The following is a 26,708-nucleotide window of genomic DNA, read 5'->3' as shown; positions in this document are numbered from 1 at the left end:
GAATCCTGAGTTGTAACATCATCTCTGCCATGACCTTGGTGAAAACCCTTGGGGCTGTGGATAAGCCGAAGGGTAGCGCTTGGAACGGATAGTGATTCTCCATCAGAGCAAACCTGAGAAATGCCTGATAAGGTGGCCATATTGGGACATGGAGGTAGTCGTCCTTTATATCCAGAGAGACCAAGAACTCCCCCTCCTCCAGACCTGAGATCACAGCTCTCAGAGACTCCATTTTGAACTGGAAAACCCGCAGATATGGGTTTAACGATTTGAGGTTCAAAATGGGCCTCACTGAACCGTCCGAACCACAAAAAGGCTGGCATAGTATCCTTCGACCCGTTGCTGAAGTGACACAGGAACAATGACCTGGGTCTGGACTAACTTTTGAATGGCCTCCTGTAGTGCGAGGCACATGGTTTCTGAAACCGGTAAACCCGATTTGAAAACCTTTGAGGTGGAGAACTGTCGAACTCCAGTTTGTAGCCCTGGGAGATCAGGTCTTTTACCCAGGCATCCTGGCAGGAGCTGTTCCAAATGGAGCTGAAGAATCTCAGACGAGCTCCCACCTTGAGGTCCCCCTGGAGCAGAGGGACACCGTCATGCTGAGTGTTTTGAGGAGCCAGCGCTGACTCTCTGGTCCTGAGATCCTGTGGTAGCAGGTTTGCGGGACTTACCTCTGGATCCTCGTGCCGCATTTGAGGAACCTCTGGCTTTACCCTTAAAGCGCGCGGTCCGAAAGGACTGCAGAGAAGGTCCAGTGTAAGAGCGCCTAGCTGGCGGAGCAGCGGAGGGGAGGTACGTGGAATTTCCAGCGGTCACCTTCAAAAACCAGGTATCCAATTCACCTGCAAACAGCCAATGAAGGGTAAGGCTTCCACACACTTTTTAGACTCAGCGTCCGCCACCCACTGGCGTAACCACAACGCTCTGCGAGCAGAGACTGCCATGGTAGAGGTACGGGCATTAATAACACCGATTCCTTTGATGGTATCACAGAGGAAGCGGGCAGACTCCTGAATATGCTGAACCAGCATGACCAAGTCGGCCAGGCACTTATTCCCTGTGAAGCCCTCCTGAATGTTACCTGCCCAAGTGTGTATGGCGTGTGTCACCCAACATCCTGCAATAATAGGCCTTTGGGATGCCCCTGCCGCAACATAAATAGATTATAAAGTTGCTTCTATTTTCCTATCTGCAGGTTCCTTTAAGGTCGTAGCCCCTGGAACTGGCAGAACTAAGTTTTTTTTTGACAGGCATGACGCTGAGGCATCCACTGCCGGGGGAGTTTCCCACACTTTACGCCCTTCCTGAACAAATGGAAAGGCGGCCATCCATTTTTTTTACACTTGGAATTTCTCATTAGGAGAGACCCATGGCTCTCTGAAAAGGTCATTCAGTTCCTTGGAGTCAGGAAATGTGACCTGTACCTTTTTCTGCACAGAGAAAAAGGATTGCTGCACATCAGATTCAGTAGTAGGAATATTTAAGACATCTCTTACAGCAATTATAAGTGATTCTACCCCTTGTGCAGTAGAGGAATCATCTAACTCAGTATTTGATTCCAGCTCTTCCACCTTTGGTACCTCCTCCTCAGATTCCGAGAGGATATCAGGTAACCCCCTTTTTTGGGGTAAAGGATTAGGGAGAGGAGAGAGACGTCTGTCATCTGCCCTGTCTTTGGTCAGAGCAGCCATAGACTGTTGTAACTGCTGTCTTTCTTGCCTGGCAGTAGTTAATTCATTTGACATGTCAGCCATCATAGTTTTAATTGAACTGAGCCAAGGATGCTCCTGCAATACACCCCCAGAAGCCCCACTAGTTTGTGAGGGATGACTGCATTGTTCACACGTGAGAGAATCTGCAGGGGAGGGGTAAAACTTGGTGTGACAAACAGCGCACACAGCTCTTTTCACCATGCTGATTGAGGGCATTTACATTCACACAGAGACACAGGGTACAAGCAAGCCTGCCCAGCCCAGTATGTGTGAAGAGACTCCGAGGTCTATTTACTAAGCCTTGGATGGAGATAAAGTCGCTGGAGATAAAATACTAGCCAATTGGCTCCTAACTGCCATGTCACAGGGTGTGTTTGAAAAATGACAGGAGCCGATTGGTTGGTACTTTATCTCCAGCGACTTTATCTCCATCCAAGGCTTAGTAAATAGACCCCTCAGAGAGGAGGAACCAGCACACAGCCCGAAACTAACAACTGTATTGCTAGGATAAGACAATTTAGTGTATAGTGCGTGAGGAGCCTAATACAAGGGTCCTACAGCGGGCTCTCTCCCTTAACCACAGATCAGTAAGATCCGTGCATGCTTCTGTCTGTAAAAATAAGATTTTAAACCTACCAGTAAATCTTTTTCTCGTAGTCCGTAGAGGATGCTGGGGACTCCGTAAGGACCATGGGGATAGACAGGCTCCGCAGGAGACATGGGCACTTTAAGAAAGACTTTAGCCCTGGTGTGCACTGGCTCCTCCCTCTATGCCCCTCCTCCAGACCTCAGTTAGAGAAACTGTGCCCAGAGGAGACGGACAGTACGAGGAAAGGATTTTTGTTAATCCAAGGGCAAGATTCATACCAGCCACACCAATCACACCGTATAACTTGTGATATACTATCCAGTTAACAGTATGAAAACGACATAGCATCAGTCCAAGACCGATGAGACTATAACATAACCCTTATGTAAGCAATAACTATATACAAGTCTTGCAGAAGTAGTCCGCACTTGGGACGGGCGCCCAGCATCCTCTACGGACTACGAGAAAAAGATTTACCGGTAGGTTTAAAATCTTATTTTCTCTAACGTCCTAGAGGATGCTGGGGACTCCGTAAGGACCATGGGGATTATAGCAAAGCTCCCAAACGGGCCAGAGAGTGCGGATGACTCTGCAGCACTGATTGAGCAAACAGGAGGTCCTCCTCAGCCAGGGTATCAAACTTATAGAACTTTGCAAAGGAGTTTGAACCCGACCAAGTAGTAGCTCGGCACAGCTGTAGCGCCGAGACCCCTCTGGCAGCCGCCCAAGAAGAGCCCACCTTCCTAGTGGAATGGGCCTTGACCGATTTAGGTAACGGCAATCCCGCCGTAGAATGCGCCTGCTGAATCGTGTTACAGATCCAGCGAGCAATAGTCTACTTTGAAGCAGGGGCACCAATCTTGTTGGTTGCATACATGACAAACAGTGCTTCTGTTTTTCTGACTGTAGCCGATCTGGCCACATAAATTTTCAAAGCCCTGACCACATCAAGGGACTCGGGATCCTCCAAGTCACGCGTAGCCACAGGCACCACAATAGTTCATATGAAAGGATGAAACCACTTTTGGCAGGAATTGAGGACGGGTCCGCAATTCCGCTCTATCCATATGGAAAACCAGATAGGGGCTTTTATGTGATAAAGCCGCTAATTCCGACACTCGCCTAGCCGAAGCCAAGGCTAATAACATGACCACCTTCCAAGTGAGATTTTTCAACTCCACCGTTTTAAGTGCTTCAAACCAGTGTGACTTAATGAAACTTAACACCACGTTAAGGTCCCAAGGCGTCACCAGAGGTACAAAAGGAGGCTGAATATGCAGTACTCCCTTCACAAAAGTTTGTACTTCAGGGAGAGAGGCCGATTCCTTTTGAAAGAAAATGGATAAGGCCGAAATCTGAACCTTAATAGATCCTAATTTTAGGCTGAAATTCACTCCAGTTTGCAAGAAGTGAACGAAACGGCCCAGATGGAATTCTTCCGTAGGAGCATTCCTGGCCTCACACCAAGAAACATATTTTCGCCATATACGGTGATAATGTTTAGATGTCATGTCCTTCCTAGCCTTTATTAGCGTAGGAATGACCTCATCCGGAATACCCCTATCCGCTAGGATCCGGCGTTCAACCGCCATGCCATCCAACTCAGCCGCGGTAAGTCTTGAAATAGACATGGCCTCTGTTGCAACAGGTCCTGTCTTAGAGGAAGAGGCCACGGATCTTCTGTGAGCATTTCCTGCAGATCTGGATACCAGGTCCTTCGTGGCCAATCTGGAACAATGAGGATTGTTCTCACTCCTCTCCCTCCTACCATTCTCAACACCTTGGGTATGAGAGGAAGAGGCGGAAATACATAGACCGACTGGAACACCCACGGTGTCACTAGGGCATCTACAGCTACTGTCTGAGGGTCTCTTGACCTGGTGCAATACCTCTGTAGCTTCTTGATAAGGTATCTGTCCACGCTGCTACAGCGCTATAAACCCCTGCCGACACAATCGCCGGTCTGAGTTGTGTACCAGAATGTGTGTAAATGGACTTCAAAGTACTTTTCTGCATGCTATCTGCAGGATCCCTGAGGGTAGCTGTATCTTGGTATGTCAGCGCTACCTTTTGGGTAAACGTGTCAGCGCCTTGTTCACCCTAGGGGAGGATTCCCATCGTATCCTGGTCCTAGCAGGGAAAGGATACGCCATGAGAATTCTTTTGGGAAACTGCAGTTTGTCTGGAGATTCCCGCTCTTTTTCACACAATTCATTTGGTTCATGAGAGGGGGGAAATGTTATCTCTGCTTTCTTCCCCTTACACATGTGTACCCTCGTGTCAGGGACAGATGGGTCATCAGTGATATGCAAAACATCTTTTATTACAATAATCATATATTGAATACTTTTCTGCCAGTTTTGGCTGTAACTTTGCATCATCGTAGTCGACACTGGAGTCAGACTCCGTGTCGGTATCAGTGTCTATTATTTTGGATAGTGGGCGTTTTGAGACTCTGAAGGTCCCTGCGACATAGGGAATCTACCCATGTCTGTCCCTGTCTGTTCTCTAATCTTTTGTGCAATAAATTTACCTCAGCACTTTATTCCACATATCCAATAAGGTGTCGGCGTTGTCGACGGAGACACCACACACACACACATTTACTCCATCTCCTCCTTAGAAGAGCCTTTTACCTCAGACATGTCGATACACACGTACCGACACACCACACACTCAGGGAATCCTCTTATCTGAAGACAGTTCCCCCACAAGGCCCTTTGGAGAGACAGAGAGAGAGAGTATACCAGCACACACCCAGCGCTAATACCCCAGGAAAAACACACAATGTGTTTACCCGGTAGCGCTGTAATACTATTATTTGCTGCCAATTATGTGCCCCCCTCTTCTCTGAAACCCCCCTTTCACCGTGGATAAGCAGGGGAGAGTCCGGGGAGCTTCCTCTCAGCTGTGCTTTGGAGAAAATGGCGCTGGTGAGTGCTGAGGGAGAAGCCCCGCCCCCTCGGCGGCGGGCTTCTGTCCCGCTTAAATATAATAAAAACTGGCGGGGGCTCTTTATATATACAGTGCCTAGCTGTATATATATCTCTTTTGCCAGAAATGAGGTTTATATTGCTGCCCAAGGCGCCCCCCCTGCACCCTTACAGTGACTGCCGTGTGTGGGAGCAATGGCGCACAGCTGCAGTGCTGTGCATTACCTCAGTGAAGATCATGAAGTCTTCTTTTCTTCTCGTACTCACCCGGCTTCTATCTTCCGGCTCTGTGAGGAGGACGGCGGCGCGGCTGCGGGACGAACTCCAGGGTGAGACCTGTGTTCTGACTCCCTCTGGATCTAATGGTGTCCAGTAGCCTAAGAAGCAGACCCTTTAAACTCACAGAAGTAGGTCTGCTTCTCTCTCCTCAGTCCCTCGATGCAGGGAGTCTGTTGCCAGCAGGCTCCCTGAAAATAAAAAACCTAACAAATATACTTTCTGTCAGAAAGCTCAGGAGAGCTCTCTGAAAAGCACCCATCTCCTCTGGTCACAGTATCAAACTGAGGTCTGGAGGAGGGGCATAGAGGGAGGAGCCAGTGCACACCAGAGCTAAAGTCTTTCTTAAAGTGCCCATGTCTCCTGCGGAGCCAGTCTATCCCCATGGTCCTTACGGAGTCCCCAGCATCCTCTAGGACGTTAGAGAAAGTTAAGTGTTAAAAAAAAAAAATGAAGTGCAGGTCCCCCCCAAAAGCATCACCTCTTTGAGCCGCTCCTGTTTGCAAAAATACAGGGGGTGGGGGGTGGAATTGACTGGGGGTTCCCCGTATTTAAACAAACAGTACCAGGCTCTTGGATTGGTCCTGGTTCCAAAAATACGGGGGGACAAAAGAAGTAGGGGTCCCCTGTATTTTTTAGACCAGCACCGGGTTCCACTAGCCAGGGAGGTGATGCCGCAGCCGGAGGACACTTCTATATAGGTCCCTGCAGCCAAAGCATCACAAACCCTCCAAATAGTCACCCCTGGCTGGGGTTCCCCGGGGGAGTGTGGACCCCAACAATAAAGGAGTCCCCCCACCTCCAGGGCCAGGGATGAATATTGTCTTTTGTTGTGGAACTACAAGTCCCAGCAAGCCTCACCCACATGCTGGTACCTGGAGAACCACAAGTACCAGCATGCGGGGAATTAACGGGCCCGCTGATACCTGTAGTTCCACAACAAAAGAAATACCCAAAAAAAGACAAGACACACATACCGTGAAAGTAAAAGTTTATTTTCACACACTTACACACTCACACATACTTATCTACTGTCCCACGCAGCACCTCTGTCTCCGTGTCCAAGTAGAATCCATTAGGGTACCTATAAAAAAAAAAAAAAAACAATATACTCACCTAGAATCCTGTGTAGATCGGTCCTCTTCTGTCCATGTAGGCATCTGCAAAAAAAACAGTCCACCCAACTAAAGGGGATCCATGTTTACACATGGATCCCCTATCCCCAAATGCCAAGACTCCCCACTAGAGGACCTGGCAGCCAATCAGGGAACGTCATGTCATAGCGCTCTCCAGATTGACAGGCTAGGAGCGCTCAGCCAATCAGGCGGAGCGCATAGGCTATAATGGAGGATCGCAATCCTCCATTATAGTCAATCGTGGGAAAATTGCGGTCTGCGGTAGACAGCGAGGTTAATTGAGGTCACTGTTTAAGGCAGACCGCAGGTTCCCATCATTGACTATAATGGAGGATCGGGATCCTCCATTATAGCCTATGAGCTCCGCCTGATTGACAGAAAGCTATGAAGTCACCATCCCTGGCCCTTGGGTGCCCGAAGAGGGGGATCCCTTTATTGTAGGGGTCCCCACTCCCCTCTGGGAACCCCACCCAGGGGTGACTAGTTGGGAATTTGTGATGCTTTGGCCGCAGGGACATATATAAGTGTCCCCTGGCTGCGTCATCTCCTCCCTGGCTAGTGGAGTCCGGTGCTGGTTTCAAAAATACGGGGGACCCTACTTCTTTTGCCCTCCTATATTTGGAACCAGGACCAGTCCAAGAGCCCGGTGCTGGTTGTTTAAATACGGGGAATCCCCAGTCAATATTTTCCCTGTATTTTTGCAACCAGGACCGGCTCAAAGAGCCCAGAGCTGGTTATGCTTTTGGGGGAGATCTGCACGTTGTTTTTTTTTACTTTTAACTATTAAAACACTATGATATGTGCATGCTTACCCAAAAATCGCCAGTGTGAACCTGGTCTATTATTCTGGCGATTTTTGGTAAGCGTTTCTGTTTAAGTGTCAAAATCGCATCCTATTACATTTGCGATTTTCAGTGTTTTGAATGGGAAAACATCTGGATGCGATTTTTGGTATAAGTAAAAAGATGCGATTTTGTGCAAAACCGCATCCTATTACATTTGCAATCTTCAGAAAACGTGCGAATTTGCTGTAAAAATGGCACGTTTTCCCAAATCGCACCCTTACATTTAGCCTTTAGTGTTATGATTGTAAGAATGCTATTGGGTAAGCCTGAAGTATTTCAAATTTGGCCACAGCTTTCGAATACAAAAAGGGGCCTTTTGTTTTCCAAGTTGAAAACAAATGGCCTATAGAATCTATACCCCCTGCTCTCCATATGGTGAGGGAGTGGGTCGCCATGCCGTCCTGCAATTTAGGGTTTCTACAGAAAGGAAGATGTAAATAATAGTGGGCATTTAGGCCATAGCAATGCCACAATATATACCACACTCTCCCACGCACTCCAAAGAAGAGGGTTGTCCTGAAGCTTAATAATGGATACCTTTAAAGTCAGACCAATTTTGGAGGATCCTCCATAATAGATCAAGTGATAAGTTAAAAAGTAGGGGAGAGAGGGGGCATACCTAGTGTGTTCCTTTTATACACTGTCAATTTATAACCCCTCAAACCATTAATCAGAAGCAAAGTAGTTGGGTAACCATAAAAAAAAAGAGAGAGAGTAATCTGATGAAGTCAGCATCAAATGCTCTATATTCCAATATTGAAAACAAATGGGGCAAAGTACTGTATCAAACGATTTATGCGTGTCTAAACTCAACATATTGTTTGAGTTGGAAGATTGTATTGAGGATGCCGTTACTGCAATCGCCGCATAGCTTGCACTGAGTGCCTACTGGCCACAAAGCCCAGCTTGTGATCCGTATGCATGTTATGTAATATTTTGTAATAATCACCCAACAGGCCGTCTGGGCCTGGAGCTTTATGAGATGCAAGGCCTTTGATAACCTGAGAAATGTATTCTGTGGTAACATTACCAGTTAAATGATTTGCTTTCAGCATATAACGCAAATAAATCCCATTTTGAGAAAGATGAACAATGCAGTTTCCAGTCTCTGCTACCAACAGGAACAACCAATACCACATATTTTTTTATGGAATAAAACATCATAAACATAATTTCATCAAGTTGAAGCTTATTCCTACAATTAGGTATTACATTACCTAGCTTTATGTTAGCAGTTGTACTAGTTATAGGCAACCTATCCTGTACCTATGTCAGTGCAAAGAGTTTGCAGATAATTCTTACATCTCAGGAACTGTTATGTGATTCTCAAGAGTATTTCTTGTATCAACGAAACCTCCCAAAGTGCTTCTAAAAACCACTTCATGGAGCCAGTGACTGGGAATAGCTCTGTGACTGTGCAGGGGAAGTCCAGGGTTCATTGCACAATGCAGTCTTGTGATTTGTGACTAATTTAGCTTTAGAATTGTTTCAGGTTTTGTTTTTTGTTTTTTGGTATTTTTTTGTGCAACAGATCTCAATACAGCTTCTAAAGCCCCCATCCACTAGTGAGACATATCTGAACTAAAAGTCGGATCCAATTTACTTCCCGGGAGTCCTGCGATTACGATTTGCTTCTTGAGTGTTTTTTTTACATCAGATATATCGCATCCGATTGTGTACAAATGCACTCCAATGTGCACCTTTTCATCGGATTGCAGTAGATTTTCATGGCGATCTGCGAATCTGATCCGAGGAGCACGGGAACCTCGGATCAGAGTCGGAGAAAAATTACATGCGATGTGACACTTTTCATCTGATCCCTTGTTCTGAAAGCTCGAAGTCGGATGAAAAGTAACCATATCGCACTAGTGGGTGGGGTGCCTTAACACACATATTGGTGTACCGGAAAATGGAGCCGTAACCCACAGCAACAAAACAGATGTTCAGTTTATTTTCTGAATGGGTTTTAACATTTTAAGAAAATGGTTGCTGTGGGTAACCAGTTATAACTCTTTAAACATTCCATGCATCAATTTTCATGCATGTCCACCACGGTGTCCTCAAAGTCATAAAAATCTAGTATTGGATGGAATTTAACATTGATTTAGCGTTTTACTTTACCTGTAATGCTCTATTTAGATGGTCTGCCAGGTCTTATGACCCCCTATTTGTCTCACGTACACTAATCCCGCTGGCCTGATGAGAACAGGTTGAAATGCTATGGTTGTTTGTCCCTCTTATGTGCATTCCCACGGTATGTGAATGATGTTTGTACTGGGAGAAGCAGCAAGAGCTGCCATGTATGGAGGATATGCCTCTACAGCTTAAACATAGTGTTGCCCTCAGGATTTATCAGAAACTGATTGGAACGAACAGGTAACTGGCTGAAATGATGACAGTATCTGTCAGTGTGTGCGGTCATTGTACAGCCACACTAATGGTGCTCTATCGGATCCACCAACTTAAGGGTAAATGTACTAATCCTTCTAAAGAGTGGACAAGTTGCCCATAGTAATCATAATCACCTTACTAGCATTTATCAAGTACATTCTATTAAATTACAGGTAGAACCAATTTATACATGTGCACACACTGACTGTCAGACTGTTGGCATACATGACCTGTGTGCACTGCCACTCTGCTCACCCCAGTGGTGCCAATCAAGGATCTACCCTGACTGTCAGAATGTTGGTAGACATGACCTGTGTGCTGCAGTGCACTGATATTCTGCTCACCCTAGTAGTGGTGCCAATCAGAGATCTGCCTGTACTGACACAATGTTGGAAGACACATGACCTGTGTGCACTGCCACTCTGCTCACCATAGCAGTGTAGAAAGGTGTTTAGGCGACAGTGTGTGTGAGCTTCCAGAAAGAAAATTGTGACAGTGATTTGTTGTCCAATTATCTAGACCACGTCAACTGAAAATCTGTATCTTATCACGTTCATCTATCCAACTCTACAAGGGTTTATCTACTGCACTGGAAGCCTAGAGCTGCCAGTGATGGGTATCTGTGAAACACGTCTGTGTGGCCAGCATGGATCAAGCAAAGCCTTGTTAAATGGAGCAGACACCGCAGTCACCACAGCAGGCTATGAAGATGCAGTAAACTGGGAAAGTACAGGGACCATTACAGAAATCAGTAATTTCTCGGCAGTATCCAAGTTGTTGAATAGGCAGAAGTGATTCTAACCTCTTTATCATTGCTTTGTAGCCCCCTAAATCTGTAGCTGTAACCTGAGCAGAGATTTTGTGCATAAAAATGATCCCCGTCACTACTTGAATACAGCCACACTCTTATTACCTGGAATTTTTTCCTCAAATGACTAAGCTGCTATGCTTGGGACACAAGCAAATGGCAATTACTAAGCTGCCTGGTAAACAATATTCAAGGTGCAGCATCTGCTGTAATAAGTGATTTGTGCAAGTGTACCCAGGACACAATAACACTGGCTTGCTGTTAGGTGTTTATCTTCTGTCTGCTTGCGCAGTGAGATGTTGTTTTAAAGCACACAGCTGTTTTACACGTTTCTGTATACTATTTAATAAGATTTTAATGTAGTTTACAAATATTTTTCTTTATGCATTTTAACCAGAGGATAAAGAAAGGTATTTATGTTTGCTATATCTGCTCTCACCAGCTTCCATTTTCCTTCCATTATTAACAATGACACTTTCTTTTACTACTGCAGCATTTCTTTCAATTAAAATTCAGTCAAAAGTTGTGTATAGAGCTTAGAAAGTGTCATTGGTCATGTACGTTATATTTTATCCACATATTGAAACAAAATGTAAAGTAGTTTGCATGCACACACATATATACTGTACATAAATATACTAGATGTATGTTTCTCAAATAAAAAGTACCATGTCCTTTAATAATGATATTTACTAAAAATACTATATTTATTCTGAATTCAAATGGGGTTTTATTTATTGCCCTTAAAATTCCTCCCTTATTATATTCTCTGTACGCTTGGCTTTTTGTCCTCTTTAGAAGGTGTGATAAATCTCCCCCTTATTCTCTACAGCAGATGTAGGTATGGCTGTGCAGTTGTTGTCAAACTACAAGTCTCAGCATGTCTGGTCTTTTACTTCCAAAGATTGTAAAAGCCTGCTGTAAACAAATGTACAGTAAGGATTATTTCACACAATATCTGTGTAAAAGTATGATTAGACTACATAAGAAATACCCTGTGTCTCATCATTAACATGTACACTAACTGGGCAAGCAGTGTACCCTACCTCAGACCAAACTTCCCCCTGGTTAATGGTTTGTAGCAGTGCTGATCCTCCTGGAAATAGAGCCCCCCATTGACCCAGGAGATGAGGGTGAGCAGCAGGAACTGTCCGAGCATTGTGGAGTACAGAAAGAATCTCTCATGTGATATAAGCAGGAAGGGGACAGCATATAAACAGCCAGGAGACACTTCCTCTTATGCTGACTCACTAGCAGATTTTTTACGCCTTAAAGTGACAGTACCAAATGGTAGCAGGGGAAGGGGACAGCCAGGGTGGTGACTGCTGAACAAAAACTGAGCTCGGAGTAGCACATCACACAATGCCACACTAGCTCTTCAGCAATGAGCAATGACAATGCAGGCCGCTGTGTAGCGTTAATCCCATTACTGCCCTGCTCTATGCATGTTTTTTACATGAGGAGCTCACACACTACTGTATTCGCTCACAAACTTCTCTGTGTATAAGCAATTTCGCACTAAACGAACATCAATATTTATGAGGACGTGCGGCCAGTGGAGACAGAGCCTCTCCTGTCATACTCCAAACCCAGAAGTTTTGACTATACAAAATGATATGACAAAGAAATACATAGAAGATACTATAAATATCTTATTTGTATTATTCTAATCATTTTCATAGGCCAGAAGAGTATCTGGATGGTAGGTTGACAGTACTTAGGTCGACGGCCATTAGGTCAACCACTATTCAGTGGCGTAGCTACCATAGGTGCAGGGGATGCGGCTGCTATGGGGCCCAGGCTGTCACAGGGGCCCGGGACCCGCCGCTCCCCTTACACCAAGTTAGTTGCGCTGCTGTGCTGTGTGTGTGAGGCCTGGAGGGACCGCGCAGTGTGCGCCTCTCCTGTGTTTCCGGCAGCTTGTCTGTCAAATGAAGCACCGGTTCGTGAGCCAATCAGAGCTCGCGGACCGGCAGCCAATCAGGAGCCGCAGCTGCCGGTCCGCGAGTTCTGATTGGCTCACGAACCGTGCTTCATTTGCCAGACACGCCGCCGGAGACACAGGAGAGGTTTGCGCTGTGCCCTCCTTCCCGGACTCGCACACAGCACAGCTCAGCAGCGGTGAGCGTATAGAGTACCTGGCACTGGCCGGGCATATTTGGCACATTTGTAGCTGGCACTGGGGGGCATATGTGTAACTGGCACTGGGGGGTGGTGTATTTGGCACATGTGTAGCTGGCACTGGGGGTGCATATTTGGCATGTGTAGCTGGCACTGGGGAGCATATTTGGCACATGTGTAGCTGGCACTGGGAGAGCATATGTGTATCTGGCACGGGGGGCATATTTGGTACTGGGGGCATATTTGGCACAAGTGTAAGTGGCACTGGGGGGCATATTTGGCACATGTGTAGCTGGCACTGGGGGGCATATTTGGTACTGGGGCATGTGTAGCTGGCACTGGGGGGGGGGGCATATGTGTAGCTGGCACTGGTGGGCATATTTGGCACTGGAGCATATGTGTAGCTGGCACTGGAGGGGCATATGTGGCAATCAGGGCATATGTTTATCTGGTACTGTGGGGGAATATCTGGCACTGGGGGCATATGTGTTTCTGGCACTATGGGGCATATTTTTATCTGGCACTGATGGAATATCTGGCACTGGGGGCATATGTGGCACTGGGGGCACACCCCTAGCAACAAGTATTACCCCCTGGTAACAAGCACGATACCCAGCTCATGAAATCCCTGGTAACAAGTATTACCCCCTAGCAGCGAGCATGAAACCCCTGGCAACGAATATTACACCCTGGGAACGAGCTTGACACCCAGCACATGAAACCCCTGGCAATGACCATGACACCCTGAGCATGAAAACCCCTGGCACTGTGCATGGAACCAAGAGCATAAATCCCCTGGCAACGAGCAGGTAATATAAAAGTCATTAGAAGCCTTACTGTAGGGCTTAATGTGTAATGGGCATTACAGTGTGTGGCATAATGTGTCACAGGCATTACGGTGTGTAGTATACTATATCACGGGCATTGTGGTATGATGTCTCAGGGGCATTGCAGTGTCTGGCATAATGTATAACGGGCATTGGGATACGTGGCATGTTTCAAGGGCATTATGGTGTGTGGCATGTTGTGTAATGGGCATTATGGTGTGTGGTATAGTGTGTCAGGGACATTGAAGTATGTGGCATAATGTGTGCTGGGTATACTATAAGGAGGAAAAAGGACATAATGCAAGCCCCATTTTTTTTACGGTGTGCGCAGACTCTGCACTTTTCTGGTGGCAATTATGGGGGATTGAAGGGGGGGCAGAAAATGTTTTGGCTTGGGGGAGAAAAATTTCTAGTTACGCCACTGCCCGCAATCACCCTCTCCCCCTCCCATGCGTCACCCGGCAGCAGTAGAAGCCGTGCCGGCTGTCCCATTAGTGACAGTACGCATTCGTGTACAGCGCCATTCACTCAATGGCGCCATCTCCTGCCGCCGGCCACATCACAACCGGCGCTGCTGCCTATATATATATATATATATATATATATATATATATATATATATATATACACAAATAGAGAATTCAGCACTCACCATAGCAAGCTCACTTGTCCTCACAACATCAATAAATAAATGATGGGGGTTTAGTTAGTGAATTGGCCAATGCACGGAAGCCTGCATACCGCTCCACGGTACCCCACCTACATGCAGGTCCTACACTATCACAAAGCCTTAAGAATTAAAACCTGGCAACTGTATCACATAATATAACTGCAAATATGCCCACTAAGTTTAATGTATGCCTGCCACATATCTAGTGGCTTTTAAAGGCATACTAGTCACCTGACACAGCCGGTAAATTACTAAGGAGCAGCTGACACAGGTTTAGAACAATTGAGAACTGCTACAAAACAGTGCTGAGGGGTGTGCTCCTGTTTTGTAGCTAACCCATTAGATACTGAATATGTTTAATCACTTTTCTCTGACGTCCTAGTGGATGCTGGGAACTCCGTAAGGACCATGGGGAATAGACGGGCTCCGCAGGAGACTGGGCACTCTAAGAAAGAATTAGGACTACTGGTGTGCACTGGCTCCTCCCTCTATGCCCCTCCTCTAGACCTCAGTTAGAATCTGTGCCCGGCTCGAGCTGGTTGCACACTAGGGGCTCTCCTGAGCTCCTAGTAAAGAAAGTATTTATTAGGTTTTTTATTTTCAGTGAGATCTGCTGGCAACAGACTCACTGCTACGAGGGACTTAGGTTAGGGGAGAGAAGCGAACCTACCTGCTTGCAGCTAGCTTGGGCTTCTAGGCTACTGGACACCATTAGCTCCAGAGGGATCGAACACAGGCCCAGCCTCGGTCGTCCGGTCCCGGGGGGGGGGGGGGGCACACCAGTGCCCCCCCCCCACATATATAGTCTAATAAACTATATATGTGTAAAAATCTCCTGCCATTATATTAATATAAGGAGCGGGAGAAGCCCGCCGAAAAAGGGGCGGGGCTATCTCCCTCAGCACACTGGCGCCATTTCCTCTTCACAGCTCCGCTGGAAGGACGCTCCCCAGGCTCTCCCCTGCAGTTTCCAGGCTCAATAGTGTAAAAAAGAGAGGGGGGGCACTAAATTTAGGCGCAATACTGTGTATTATAGCTGCTATAGGGAAAATCACTTTGTGTAGTGTAAATCCCTGTTTATATAGCGCTGTGGTGTGTGCTGGCATACTCTCTCTCTGTCTCCCCAAAGGACTTTGTGGGGTCCTGTCCTCAGTCAGAGCATTCCCTGTGTGTGTGCGGTGTGTCGGTACGGCTGTGTCGACATGTTTGATGAGGAGGCTTATGTGGAGGCGGAGCAGGTGCCGATAAATGTGATGTCACCCCCTGCGGGGCCGACACCAGAGTGGATGGATATGTGGACGGTATTAACCGACAGTGTCAACTCCTTACATAAAAGGTTCGATGACATAACAGCTATGGGACAGCCGGCTTCTCAGCCAGTGCCTGCCCAGGCGTCTCAAAGGCCATCAGGGGCTCAAAAACGCCCGCTACCTCAGATGGCAGACACAGATGTCGACACGGAGTCTGACTCCAGTGTCGACGACGACGAGACTAATGTACATTCCACTAGGGCTATCCGTTGCATGATTACGGCAATGAAAAATGTGTTGCACATTTCTGACATTAACCCAGGTACCACTAAAAAGGGTATTATGTTTGGGGAGAAAAAGCAACCAGTGGTTTTTCCCCCTTCAGATGAGTTAAATGAAGTGTGTGAAGAAGCGTGGGCTTCCCCTGATAAAAAACTAGTGATTTCTAAAAAGTTACTAATGGCGTACCCTTTCCCGCCAGAGGACAGGGTACGTTGGGAGACATCCCAGAGGGTGGATAAAGCGCTCACACGCTTGTCAAAAAAGGTGGCACTACCGTCTCAGGATACGGCCGCCTTAAAGGAGCCTGCGGATAGAAAGCAGGAGGCTATCCTGAAGTCTGTATATACACACTCAGGTACTATACTGAGACCTGCTATTGCTTCAGCATGGATGTGCAGTGCTGCAGCAGCGTGGTCTGATTCCCTGTCTGATAATATTGATTCCCTTGACAGGGACACTATATTGCTAACCATAGAGCATATTAAAGGCGTAGTCTTATACATGAGAGATGCACAGAGGGATATTTGCCGGCTGGCATCTAGAATAAATGCAATGTCCATTTCTGCCAGGAGAGTATTATGGACTCGGCAGTGGACAGGTGATGCGGATTCTAAAAGGCACATGGAGGTTTTGCCTTACAAGGGTGAGGAATTGTTTGGGGATGGTCTCTCGGACCTCGTTTCCACAGCGACAGCTGGGAAGTCGACATTTTTACCCCAGGTTCCCTCACAGCCAAAGAAAGCACCGTATTATCAGGTACAGTCCTTTCGGCCCCAGAAAGGCAAGCGGGTAAAAGGCGCGTCCTTTCTGCCCAGAGGCAGGGGTAGAGGGAAAAAGCTGCACCATACAGCCAGTTCCCAAGAACAGAAATCCTCCCCTGCTTCCACTAAATCCACCGCATGACGCTGGGGCTCCACTGGTGGAGCCATGTGCGGTGGGGGCCCGTCTCCGGAACTTCAGCGACCGGTGGGTTCGCTCACAGGTGGATCCCTGGGTTCTACAAGTGGTATCTCAGGGATACAAACTGGAATTCGAGACGTCTCCCCCTCGCCGTTACCTCAAATCAGCCTTGCCAGCTACTCCCCCGGACAGGGAGGTAGTGCTGGCGGCAATTCACAAGCTGTTCCTCTAGCAGGTGATAATAAAAGTTCCCCTCCTTCAACAGGGACGGGGTTACTATTCCACAATGTTTGTGGTACCGAAACCAGACGGTTCGGTGAGACCCATTCTAAATTTAAAATCCTTGAACACTTATATAAGAAGGTTCAAGTTCAAAATGGAATCGCTCAGGGCGGTTATTGCAAGCCTGGAAGAAGGGGATTACATGGTATCACTGGACATCAAGGATGCGTACCTGCATGTCCCCATTTACCCACCTCACCAGGTGTACCTCCGTTTTGTAGTACAAGACTGCCATTACCAATTCCAGACGTTGCCGTTTGGTCTGTCCACGGCACCGAGGGTATTTACCAAGATAATGGCCGAAATGATGATACTCCTTCGAAAGAAGGGAGTTATAATTATCCCATACTTGGACGATCTCCTTATAAAGGCGAGGTCCAGGGAGCAGTTGTTGGTCGGAGTAGCACTATCTCAGGAAGTGCTACAACAGCACGGCTGGATTCTGAATATTCCAAAGTCGCAGCTGGTTCCTACGACGCGTCTGCTGTTCCTGGGTATGATTCTGGACACAGAACAGAAGAAGGTGTTTCTCCCGGAGGAGAAGGCCAAGGAGTTGTCATCTCTGGTCAGAGACCTCCTGAAACCAAAACAGGTGTCGGTGCATCACTGCACGCGAGTCCTGGGAAAGATGGTAGCTTCTTACGAAGCAATTCCATTCGGCAGGTTCCATGCAAGGATCTTTCAGTGGGATCTGTTAGACAAGTGGTCCGGATCGCATCTTCAGATGCATCGGCTGATCACCCTGTCCCCGAGGGCCAGGGTGTCTCTGCTGTGGTGGCTGCAGAGTGCTCATCTTCTAGAGGGCCGCAGATTCGGCATACAGGACTGGGTCCTGGTGACCATGGATGCAAGCCTCCGAGGTTGGGGGGCAGTCACGCAGGGAAGAAACTTCCAAGGACAATGGTCGAGTCAGGAGGCTTCCCTACACATAAATATTCTGGAACTAAGGGCCATTTACAATGCCCTAAGTCAGGCAAGACCCCTGCTTCAAAACCAGCCGGTGCTGATTCAGTCAGACAACATCACGGCGGTCGCCCATGTAAACCGACAGGGCGGCACAAGAAGCAGGATGGCGATGGCAGAAGCCACAAGGATTCTCCGATGGGCGGAAAATCACGTGATAGCACTGTCAGCAGTGTTCATTCCGGGAGTGGACAACTGGGAAGCAGACTTCCTCAGCAGGCACGACCTCCACCCGGGAGAGTGGGGACTTCATCCAGAAGTCTTCCAACTGATTGTAAACTGTTGGGAAAGGCCACAGGTGGACATGATGGCGTCCCGCCTAAACAAAAAGCTACAAGATATTGCGCCAGGTCAAGGGACCCTCAGGCGATAGCTGTGGACGCTCTAGTGACACCGTGGGTGTACCAGTCGGTTTATGTGTTCCCTCCTCTTCCTCTCATACCAAAGGTGCTGAGGATAATAAGAAAGAGAGGAGTAAGAACTATACTCATCGTTCCGGATTGGCCAAGAAGGACTTGGTACCCGGAACTACAAGAAATTATCTCAGAGGACCCTTGGCCTCTGCCTCTCAGACTGGACCTGCTACAGCAGGGGCCCTGTCTGTTCCAAGACTTACCGCGGCTGCGTTTGACGGCATGGCGGTTGAACGCCGGATCCTGATGGAAAAGGGCATTCCGGTTGAAGTCATTCCTACGCTGATAAAGGCTAGGAATGAGGTGACAGCAAAGCATTATCACCGCATATGGCGAAAATATGTTGCTTGGTGTGAGGCTATGAAGGCCCCCACAGAAGAGTTTCAGCTGGGTCGATTTCTGCACTTCCTACAGTCAGGAGTGACTATGGGCCTAAAATTGGGATCCATTAAAGTCCAGATTTCAGCCCTGTCTATTTTCTTTCAAAAAGAACTGGCTTCACTGCCTGAAGTTCAGACGTTTGTTAAGGGAGTGCTGCATATTCAGCCCCCTTTTGTGCCCCCAGTGGCACCTTAGGATCTCAACGTTGTGTTGGATTTCCTAAAATCACATTGGTTTGAGCCACTTCAGATCGTGGAATTAAAATATCTCACGTGGAAAGTGGTCATGCTTTTGGCCTTGGCTTTGGCTAGGCGGGTGTCAGAATTGGCGGCTTTGTCCTGTAAAAGCCCCTATCTGATCTTCCATATGGACAGAGCAGAATTGAGGACGCATCCCCAATTCCTCCCTAAGGTTATATCAGCGTTTCATTTGAACCAACCTATTGTGGTGCCTGCGGCTACTCTGGACTTGGAGGCTTCCAAGTTGCTGGACGTAGTCCGGGCCCTGAAAATCTATGTTTCCAGGATGGCTAGAGTCAGAAAGACTGACTCGCTGTTTATCCTGCATGCATCCAACAAGTTGGGTGCTTCTAAGCAGACTATTGCTCGCTGGATCTGCTCCACGATTCAACTTGCACATTCTGCGGCTGGACTGCCGCATCCTAAATCAGTCAAAGCCCATTCCACGAGGAAGGTGGGCTCTTCTTGGGCGGCTGCCCGAGGGGTCTCGGCTTTACAACTTTGCCGAGCTGCTACCTGGTCGGGATCAAACACGTTTGCAAAATTCTACAAGTTTGATACCCTGGCTGAGGAGGACCTTGAGTTTGCTCATTCGGTGCTGCAGAGTCATCCGCACTCTCCCGCCCGTTTGGGAGCTTTGGTATAATCCCCATGGTCCTTACGGAGTTCCCAGCATCCACTAGGACGTCAGAGAAAATAAGAATTTACTCACCGGTAATTCTATTTCTCGTAGTCCGTAGTGGATGCTGGGCGCCCATCCCAAGTGCGGATTGTCTGCAATACTTGTATATAGTTATTGCCTAACTAAAGGGTTATTGTTATGAGCCATCTGTTCGTGAGGCTCAGTTGTTATTCATACTGTTAACTGGGTATAGTATCACGAGTTGTACGGTGTGATTGGTGTGGCTGGTATGAGTCTTACCCGGGATTCCAAATCCTTTCCTTATTGTGTCAGCTCTTCCGGGCACAGTTTCCCTAACTGAGGTCTAGAGGAGGGGCATAGAGGGAGGAGCCAAGGCACACCAGTAGTCCTAATTCTTTCTTAGAGTGCCCAGTCTCCTGCGGAGCCCGTCTATTCCCCATGGTCCTTAAGGAGTTCCCAGCATCCACTACGGACTACGAGAAATAGAATTACCGGTGAGTAAATTCTTATTTTCAACATTGTAAGTCTATTTCAGAAAAAGAAGTCCAGAAATTGGCATAAAAGACTATTACACTCCCCAGTATGCGTGTGCCACATACAGTATCTGTTCATTTTACCCAGATCTGAAACTAACCTTTCTGAACAAATGCTGGGAGAAGTAGTTCAGCAACAGCTAGCGATCCACATTTGCAAAGGGATGTTGTTATACTCTCTTTTTTTTTTTTTTTATCTTCAAAACCATTCCTCTAAATCACTATGGGGGGTATGCAATTAGCTCAGTTTTTTCACCTAGGTGAAAAAACTGAGCTTTTTTGCTATTTTTAGTGCGAATGGAGATTTGCCCTATGCAATAGCAGGACCGGATTTAAGGCCTAGGCGAAAAATGTGGCAGGTGCGGAAAACACGTAGATTGGCGAATCCACTTGTTTTCCGTTGAAAATGCGGGCCATTTTGGCCGATTTTGAAGCATTTTTCGCCAATGCCTTTTCACTTAATAAAAAAAGGTGAAAAGGCATTGCCCAAAAATGCCTTCAAAATGTCCGAAAACGGTCCTAATTGAATACGTCATTAGCTCCGAAATGATCGGAACTAATTGCATACCCCCTTATGGCTGTTATTATGTATCTCATATTTGTTTTCTATCAGCAGCAATGTATAGTTCAGTTCCTTCTAACTGCTAGCTGTCCTAACGTATCAAACTATTTGGTGCTCTCAGAATTTGTTCCATATACATAATAGCACTGTCCTCTCCCATATATAGGATGCATTCTGCTAAGCTGCATTTGAACTCTTTTCCTTCACACAACAGCCCAAGTTGAGGAGAGATAATAAGTCTTTTGGTGACGTCAGCTCCAGTATAAAACCTGAAATACTTTAGCTGCGTCACTGTCTTTTGGAGCTACAGAAGGTTCACAACTGTCCAACCCTGCGCCCAGCATGCGTGAGATTGTCCATCTGCAAATAGGCCAGTGCGGTAACCAAATTGGAGCAAAGGTAGGTGTCCTACCCTCATCAGCTCCTGACTTATTCCTGAAGCCCAATGAATATGTCTCAATTAAATTTTAATAGAAGCTCCAGAGATAGACTGCAGTTGGGAAGGAGGACATATGTATGTTTCTATACAGGATGATATACCTTTCAGCGTGATTAGCTTACAGCTCTGTTGCATTTGAATGACCTCCTTCAATTATTCTTAAATGCATTTCATTTGGAGTTAGAAAAATAACTGTATTGTGGATTTCTTTATCTGTTTTGTCTACTACCTGAGGTATTATAATATTGGGGGAACCTGTGGAAACTTGCAGCATTACCTGTCTGACTCTGTGAAGGCATAATTTAGCAGCTGCCATATACATACAATCATATAGATCAGTGGTTGCCAAACTGGGTGCCTCGGGACACTTGCAGGGGTGCCCTGGGTTGGTGGTCCAGGACCAACTCAAATTATTTACGGTCAATGTAATAGGCAGAACCAGTGTTTGTTGCTGCCAGTCCTATATAATAAAAGGCTAACGCTGCTCCTCACCTCTATGCGGGGAATGCAAATGTTTTGTGCAACGACGGCCACTAGATGGCGCCTGACAGAGCCATTCAAATGTTGCTCCACTCGGGTGTGCACAGCCGCCAGTGCAAACATTACTGTTATGTTGTTCTGTAATTTTGACGGTCTGGTAACTAGTCATAAAATATGTGAACAAATAGAAGCAAATCCTGTCTGTCACCCGATAACTGAACCTAAGGATTACATATACACAACTTATTTAATATTTTTTTCAGAATTTCCTCTTAACAAACTGTTGGACTAGGAGTGCAGTGAAAAGAATTCTGATACTCTTGGGCGCCGTGATTCAAAAAAGTTTGGGAACCTCTGATATAGATATATATGTATTTGTAGTGTATATAATTCAAACACATTTTATCAAAATAATTTGTTAGATCAGGTGGTAAGATACAGTTATTTTTCAACGTAATTTCCTGATTTTCCCACTCCCACAAAATATGCTGCTTGGAGCCGTTTTACCGGCAGACCATGACAATTGATTAATAAAATGACATTTTCAGAGACAATACTACCCTGAAACCCGAACCTTCCAGAAACAGCCATCCTTTAGTACTGAAGATCTAGGGACGGATGTAATGCAGTGCGAGACGGCCAGAGCTCCGAGATTCTGGCTGAACGCATACGTTTTTTTTAAAGCGACAAACATTTACAAGGCCAAACCAGGTTTCGTTTTGCATTGTAAATGATTGCCGTTTTTAAAAAAAACGTTTGCGTTTGGCCGGAATCTCGGCGCTGCGGCTGTCTGGCACTGCATTACATGTACTGCATGTTTTTTACTTCTCCCAAGTGTTAGGTTTCTGTGTCAGTGGTTTTATGTAATGCATGAATGCATGAGCTCTTCTGTGTGGATGAAACAATCTTGTAATAGAAGAAAGATATGTAGCAGACAGAACAACCAGCAGGACAGAAAAAGTGTAAGACATAACTAAGCGAGTGTCTTCTTTTCATGTCATGTGAACCAAGGGGCTGATTCAAAGTTGCATGCAAAGTGGCTGTAGTCATGGAATGCAGCGGAAGTCTGATTTACTACCTTATGCCAAGGCCAGGTTCTGTTCACTTGTGCATGTGTTAGCGGACTCTATTGTTTTTACGGTGGCATGCCGCAACTGCCATCACTAGTATCTGCACATGGACCAGTCCCATGCTAGGTATCGTACATAAGATCCATCAGAAATGGGCTTCTTTTCCCCATATGCTCGATCCAGGATCGCACCGAGCTTTTGATACATGCACAGGTCACTCACACAAGTCAGGGTGGTTAAGTGCGATTACATTGTCATCACCCAGGTCATGCCACAAAACGTCCCATTTCACGTAAGAACAGATGCATCAAAGTTCGTACTGACTCAAAATAGGATGGAAAATAAATAACACTCATCTGCGCAGGCGCTGTATGCCAAAAATCGACATTTGCGTCCATTAAGAAAGATCCATGCAACTCAGTTATCAGATCACTACTCTCTCTAGAGATCAGCTATTTGCTAATGAATATATTATGAATAGTATGTTTTGTAGAACAACTCATATACTGGATCCCGTTTTGCTTCCTAAGGGAACACAATTCCTAACGTAAAGTACATTCTTGCTGAAACTCCCCTCCCATCGCCTTGCACCACAGATGTTCTTAACCTTTTTCTCCTAGGACTCAGAATGTCCAGGACACAAACCTTTTACCTATGCTTCCGATTTTGATTATTATACTTAATTATTATGTATTTTTGCTATTGTCTACAAATTAATTATTATGGGCTTTATTAAGCTTCAGTTGCAGTTTTGCTAAAATAGCAAAACTGTAACTGCTATCACTCGCATGCTGGGGGCCGCCCAGCACAGGGCAAGGCCACCCAACATGCTAATGGCGGCCAGCGTTGCGATCGCACTGCTGATTAATGGAAGCCCCCTGCCTCCACATTGTAGCTGCCACCATTTTCCGGTTTGCAGTGCCTCGTGTGATGTAATGTGGCCACCCCAAACCTGACCACGTTTCTGAGGCCACGCTTCCGCGAGTCAGTGCCCTCGCAACATTGCATCCACCCCGCTAACACCTCTGCCTGTCAATCAGGCAGAGGCATTTGCATCAAAGCGATGTGACCACATTGGCCGTCCCGCTTATATCTGGACCTGCGCTTGTGCATTGGCCTTGAAATGGCCATAATGCGATCACATCACATTAGTGGTTCTTATTGAATAAGGCCCATTGTTGCTTATAAATATAACAGTTGGGAAAATAGAGGCCTAACAACACATTTTTGAGGCGTCAAAACAGATTAAAAACCTAGGTAAAAAGACATAATAGATGCTGTTTTAGTAAAACATGAAGACAGATTACTAATTTATCTAGTCCTCGAAGAATAGAAGAAGTGGTTAGTCACACACATCACGAGGGCAGGTTTTGAAAGGGAGAATTGAGGTTATCACATGACATACTGTAAACAAATTCTTCTTATTGTGATCTGGATTCGGAGAAACAGTGATAGGAACCTGTCCTCACTAATAAACTACTTTAGTGTAGCCTTATCAGATAGATACTGATAGATACAGATAGCATTGCAAATTAAAGGATTATCAGTTTTGGGTGGAATTCATTTATGTAAAATAAATATAAATTACCTGGGGTCAGATGTTCCTCTGGATTCAGCGGGTGTTCCCAGATGTCAAGATGACTGAATGCTTCACTAGGTTTTCTTCAAAAAGAAAACTGTCTCCATGAATTTGCCATGTGCATGAATGAGAAGGTCACGGAGGAAGGACCATGACTACAATGCTCGCTGCCCATCTGAAACTGGCATGTGTCAGTATAAACAAGGAGAATGTTGCAGGGCCATTACAGACTTCAGTTTTGGGTGGAATTATCCTTTAAGGACTGCAACCAGTAACATTCCAGACTACATTACTGCTGCACACTGAAGCACTACATTAAGCGATAAAAAGGAAAACAGACAAAAGTGATTAAACACATTATTTCACATAGAACAGCAAGGCTCCAAGTAGTACGCTGCCCTGTTGCATTTGGTCATGTGATCATTCTAAGCAAGTTCAACAGTACTTTGCCATTAATGATGCAGGGCCTTGCATTGCTCTGGGAGATGAGGGTGTGTCTGTGGTTACTTACTGCTGTGGGGAAGGCTGATAAGGTATACTTGGGATGGTCTAGTGAATGGACATGAAGATATGAGTGTCAAACAACTTTGTTATTTTTTTAATTATATGCTGGTAGCTGTCAGAAAACCACAGACTCTTCCTGTGATGTGTGTGGGGAGGGAGCTGCGACAATTTCAAATACTTGAAAAGGATACAGAATTGGTGGTGGTGGTCGTGGTGGTGTAGGGGGGTGGGGGGGGGGGGGGGGGAGGGGAATTAATCATCCTAGACAGTGGTGTAAAGAGAAGTTATTGTGCAAAGATGTGATCTATGCCAGTCCAGACTCCTTAAGCCAACGAATCCCTGTGAAACGAGTTACTCCAATACACACATTACATAATTATCAATCAGGAAACGGCTGCCTGAATTGTATATACATGATTGTTTCAGTAAAATCTTAGTTCTGCCTATCTTATCAATACAGAGGCTGAAGGAAACCAAAGTGAATGCACATGTATTACCTCCCAGTGCTGGCATCCCTTTGTTATACTGATCTAGAACAGTCCCATAGGTGCTATAGCTTTAGTCGTGCCCTTATGCTATTTTTCTGAATGCCTCTAATATACTGTAACTGCTGAACTGTATTACTTTATGAAAGACACACAGGGCCTATTTCAGAAATGATCGCTCCTCTGCGAAATTAGAGGTTTGCGATCGGATAGTCACCGCCCAGACAGAGTGAAATTCCGCCCCATGAAAGTCTGCGTATGGCGTTGCCGAAAAGCTTAGCAAACGCCGGTCAGCTGCATATCCAACTCACTCACTAGCGAATGTTTTTTTCCAGTCTGTGCATAGCCCAGGACTTACTCCTACAGTGCAAAAGAAACAGGCTGATCGGGCTGGAGCTGACAGCCCACACCCTCCCTAAAAACGCATGGGAACGCCTGCATTTTTCCTGACACTCCCAGAAAACGGCCAGTTACCACCCCCAATCGTCCGCTTTCTGTCAATCAACCTACGTTAGCGATCAAAAAATACTCAGATTTCTTTTGCAGTGTGGCATGATGATCCGTACACATGCGCAGCAATTCGATAATCGTCCGCCTTGCGAATTTGCACAACAGCGATCAGGTCTGAATTACTCCCACAATCACTGGGGCTATAGCAGTATACACATCTGGTTAATTCTAGCAGTACATTCATTTTTGGAGCACAACTGAAGGACAATCATATGAACATTGGTGGCCCCTAAAGTCACCTGAAGCTTCTTATTGGGTTCTGAATACAAACAATGATATGTTTCTGTTCCCATCATTGCTGAATTCCAGGAACAATGTAATGATTTCAATGTGAAAAAAAAATGGTCAGTCATTGGGGAAATCAGGGGACACAGGAGAAGCTGGAGAACCTAGTCTGTATTACTAATTACTACATGATAAAGAGAGGCTTCTATAACTTTTCCAATGTGGTCTTATGTTTCACTGTAGTTCTGGGAGGTTATCAGTGATGAACATGGGATTGACAATGGAGGAAGCTACATAGGAGATTCCGACTTACAGCTGGAGAGGATCAATGTCTATTTCAATGAGGCGCATTGTAAGTTCCTGCTACAGCATTACAAATTCTCCAATTACTAGGAGTGAAGAAACATGATTGACATTGTTTAAACCACGTTTTATCTTTTTTTTAAAGGGTAGTAGTATGTGTATGGTTACATATTGTGTTCTCTTTCCCTTCCACAGCCCAAAAGTATGTTCCTAGAGCTGTGCTGGTGGATCTGGAGCCTGGCACCATGGACAGTTTGCGTTCCAGCCCTATCGGACCCCTATTCCGTCCAGACAGTTTCATCCATGGTAAGAGTATTCTCATAAGGCAACTAAACTCACTTTATTTTTTCCATT

General features: G+C 46.1%; 2 protein-coding genes across 2 annotated transcripts in view; one reads left to right on the top strand and one right to left on the bottom strand.

Moving 5' to 3' along the window:
• The window catches only part of CTSZ (cathepsin Z), a 44,576-nt gene extending 32,670 nt beyond the window's left edge, over positions 1 to 11,906 (bottom strand). The window contains exon 1 of the mRNA XM_063959383.1: positions 11,740 to 11,906. Within this exon, the coding sequence (XP_063815453.1) occupies positions 11,740 to 11,852 (113 nt within the window). The 5' untranslated portion in view covers positions 11,853 to 11,906. The remainder of the gene's footprint in view (positions 1 to 11,739) is intronic.
• A 9,159-nt stretch (positions 11,907 to 21,065) lies between these two features.
• Positions 21,066 to 26,708, top strand: part of TUBB1 (tubulin beta 1 class VI) — a 12,650-nt gene continuing 7,007 nt past the window's right edge. Inside the window, exons 1-3 of the mRNA XM_063959381.1 lie at positions 21,066 to 21,158; positions 26,295 to 26,403; positions 26,550 to 26,660. Coding sequence (XP_063815451.1) covers positions 21,102 to 21,158; positions 26,295 to 26,403; positions 26,550 to 26,660 — 277 coding nt within the window. The 5' untranslated portion in view covers positions 21,066 to 21,101. The remainder of the gene's footprint in view (positions 21,159 to 26,294; positions 26,404 to 26,549; positions 26,661 to 26,708) is intronic.

The sequence above is a fragment of the Pseudophryne corroboree genome, chromosome 3 (assembly GCF_028390025.1).
Source record: "Pseudophryne corroboree isolate aPseCor3 chromosome 3, aPseCor3.hap2, whole genome shotgun sequence".
Classification (NCBI taxonomy): Eukaryota; Metazoa; Chordata; class Amphibia; order Anura; family Myobatrachidae; genus Pseudophryne; species Pseudophryne corroboree.
This window is presented reverse-complemented; position numbering and strand designations above follow the sequence as displayed.